Consider the following 2,500-nt stretch of genomic DNA (forward strand, 5'->3'; position numbering starts at 1 on the left):
TTACTTTTTTTTATTATTAAACATTGTGCAGAATCCAACAGTTTGTGTCGTGTCCCCTCATCCCAATACCAAAGTACAGTAAGGGGTAAGAATGTAAGTCTGTGAAAGTTATGGCTATCATGTAGAAGTTTACCAAATTATGGTACAACAGATAAATGTTGAGAACACACCCGTATGTCTGCCACTAGCCTTGCATCATCCCATTGGTCGCGGTATTAAAAAAAATGTTTGTGCAGTAGGATAGCTGTTTTACATGTCTGGCACGGTGCCATCCGCGTCTATGACCGACTCTGCCTTTGCAGCAAATCATGCCATCTGCTGCTAACAGGTTAACCCTTAAAGAACCGACAGCCTCAAGATCTGATGGAGAAATGCACAAAAAAATCCCTTCTATGCAGTTTAATCTGCCTAAAAAAGTGAGTTGTATTTTTTAGATCTACACATAAATATCTTGATTCTGATACTTGAATACCCTACAGAAACTTCTGGCTTTCTGTGAAATATTAGTACATTATGCAGATTTCTTCACCTGAGCATGACTAAATTTAGGAAGCACATGCTTCAGTATGGCTTCTGCAACAAGCCTCTATCACATATATTCTGACAAGAAAGAACTTTTAAGATCTTGCTATGTAATGGCTATATCCAAAGGACCATATCAGGCACTCCAGCTAAATCTGACAAACCTCTACCATGTATATTCGGATAAGACAGAACTTAAACTGGTTCTATACTTATCTCATTCATGCTGGGGCTTATATTTGCATTATGCCACTCCTGTGGGCTAGATAACAAGCATGAGTAGTGAATAAATGTGAGATCTCTCCCAGCGTGATGCCGTGATGGGATATTAAAAGTATGTTTTGAGTGAAAGATCACAATGTGATGGGACTTCACCTGGTGAGAGTGAAATATTTGCATGATATCATGTCACCCAGTATATGGGTTATTGAAAAATCATTAGGAATGTCTACAAGCTCTATTTTTCTAGAATATAAGGAGTGGAGCTATGTAAACCATTGGAAGCTGTGACAACATTGGTACCAGTAGCAAGTCAAGTAACAAAACTTGCATGCTTTATATGGACTATTTGAATCTCCATGTTTTATTGTGACCAGCTGATTAGAAGAAAAAAAGATGGTGCAGTTGAAATATGGTTCGTAAGTGTAATGGGCATTCTGACTTTTTGTTTATTAGTTTTACATCAAAGCAAAAGGTAGGAGGTATTTATGCATATATATATGGTCTATTACCAAGTATTGTCATCTGTCTTTAACTCAGTGGTGCCTGATTGCATGCGTTTATGCCATAGCAAAAAAAAACATGTATACTGTTATTTGCTCATCATATGTGTCATTAGTGTAGTATGATTATGATTATTATGATCTTCAGTATGATAAGATATTACTTATGAAAGTAGTAGCTGCTTTTTCTTATTATTTTACATTATATATTATGATAAAAAAGGATTAAAAACATATTTTTTATTCTCTCATAAACTGATGTTACTTTCTTCACATAAAACCTAATCCTATGATCAAAATATACAGTATAATATATTAGTCTGTTGCCATATTACTGAAAACAATTAAATGTAAACTATATGCCTCAAAATAAGAGCAAGCTCCCAAATCATACATTATATATTCAAGCCAACAGTAATCCAAGCATAAGGTTTAGAGCACACCTATTGCTGGTGAGGTGTGGCGAACAAGCGCACTCTCAGAAAATAATCCTGGATATGGTGAAAGCGTGCTGCAAACGTATCCCGGCCGGCAGACCAATCACCTTGGAAACATAAGTGGCACTATTCCAGGTATCCTATGCTTTTATCCTATCCCGCATCTGTCTAGATGAGTCTCTGTTAATGCTAGACTTAGCCTATTACATTACCAAACATTTTTTCCCTTCCTTTTTTAGTTTTACTCAGTGTCATAAAAATCAAAATTTTCTTCTGATTTATTCTATTTAAAGTAAGAAAGAGTATCCATACATATGATTAAATAGAGCTTGTATTTTTGGCCTTTTCCAGATGGATGAGCTCTCAGGCCATGGCCCTCAGATCAGATACTAATCCTGAAGAACAACTGCGAACCCTATTTAGTAGCTGCAAATTGACATCGTCCGGAGCCCTAACTTCAATTGGTTTGCAACAGTTGTGTGAGAAGCTCCATTTGGGGGACTCGGCCACTCAGCTACTGAGCCAGCTCACTGCACAGAGGTATTGTCTGTGACAAGTTTGATATCCTTGTGTTTTTGTTGTCATTTTTTTTATTTGTTTGATTTGTAGCTGAAAAGTTACATTATTATTATGATTTTTTTCCCTCTTTTATCTATGATATCTCTAGCAGTCTTTGCAGTTACTAAGTATCTCAAGATTAAGGAAAATGTAGCTTATCTTCTCTTTCCCCCTCCCCCTAACTTCAGAGTGAGGATTTTCCATTTTAGAAACAAAAGTTGATGCTGTTAGGTTTGACTCTTTACCAACAAAGATCACACC

The 2,500-nt window shown here is 36.4% G+C and overlaps 1 protein-coding gene across 26 annotated transcripts in view; it reads left to right on the forward strand.

Moving 5' to 3' along the window:
* Nucleotides 1-2,500, forward strand: part of LOC122248738 (uncharacterized) — a 47,352-nt gene that overhangs the window by 1,557 nt on the left and 43,295 nt on the right. For 22 of the 26 annotated variants that reach the window (XM_086550902.1, XM_043008930.2, XM_043008935.2 and 19 more), the window contains exon 2: nt 2,033-2,221. Coding sequence is in view for 13 of the 26 variants with exons in the window: in XM_043008930.2 (XP_042864864.2) it covers nt 2,033-2,221 (189 nt within the window). In the remaining 13 variants the exon portion in view is untranslated. Of the gene's footprint in view, nt 1-1,652; nt 1,817-2,032; nt 2,222-2,500 lie in introns of those variants that run through there. The other 4 variants (XM_086550893.1, XM_043008938.2, XM_086550905.1 and 1 more) reach the window with 2 other exon arrangements.

This window comes from Penaeus japonicus, unplaced genomic scaffold (genome assembly GCF_977035675.1).
Source record: "Penaeus japonicus unplaced genomic scaffold, GWHDUDI00000001_assembly GWHDUDI00000024, whole genome shotgun sequence".
Lineage (NCBI taxonomy): Eukaryota > Metazoa > Arthropoda > Malacostraca > Decapoda > Penaeidae > Penaeus > Penaeus japonicus.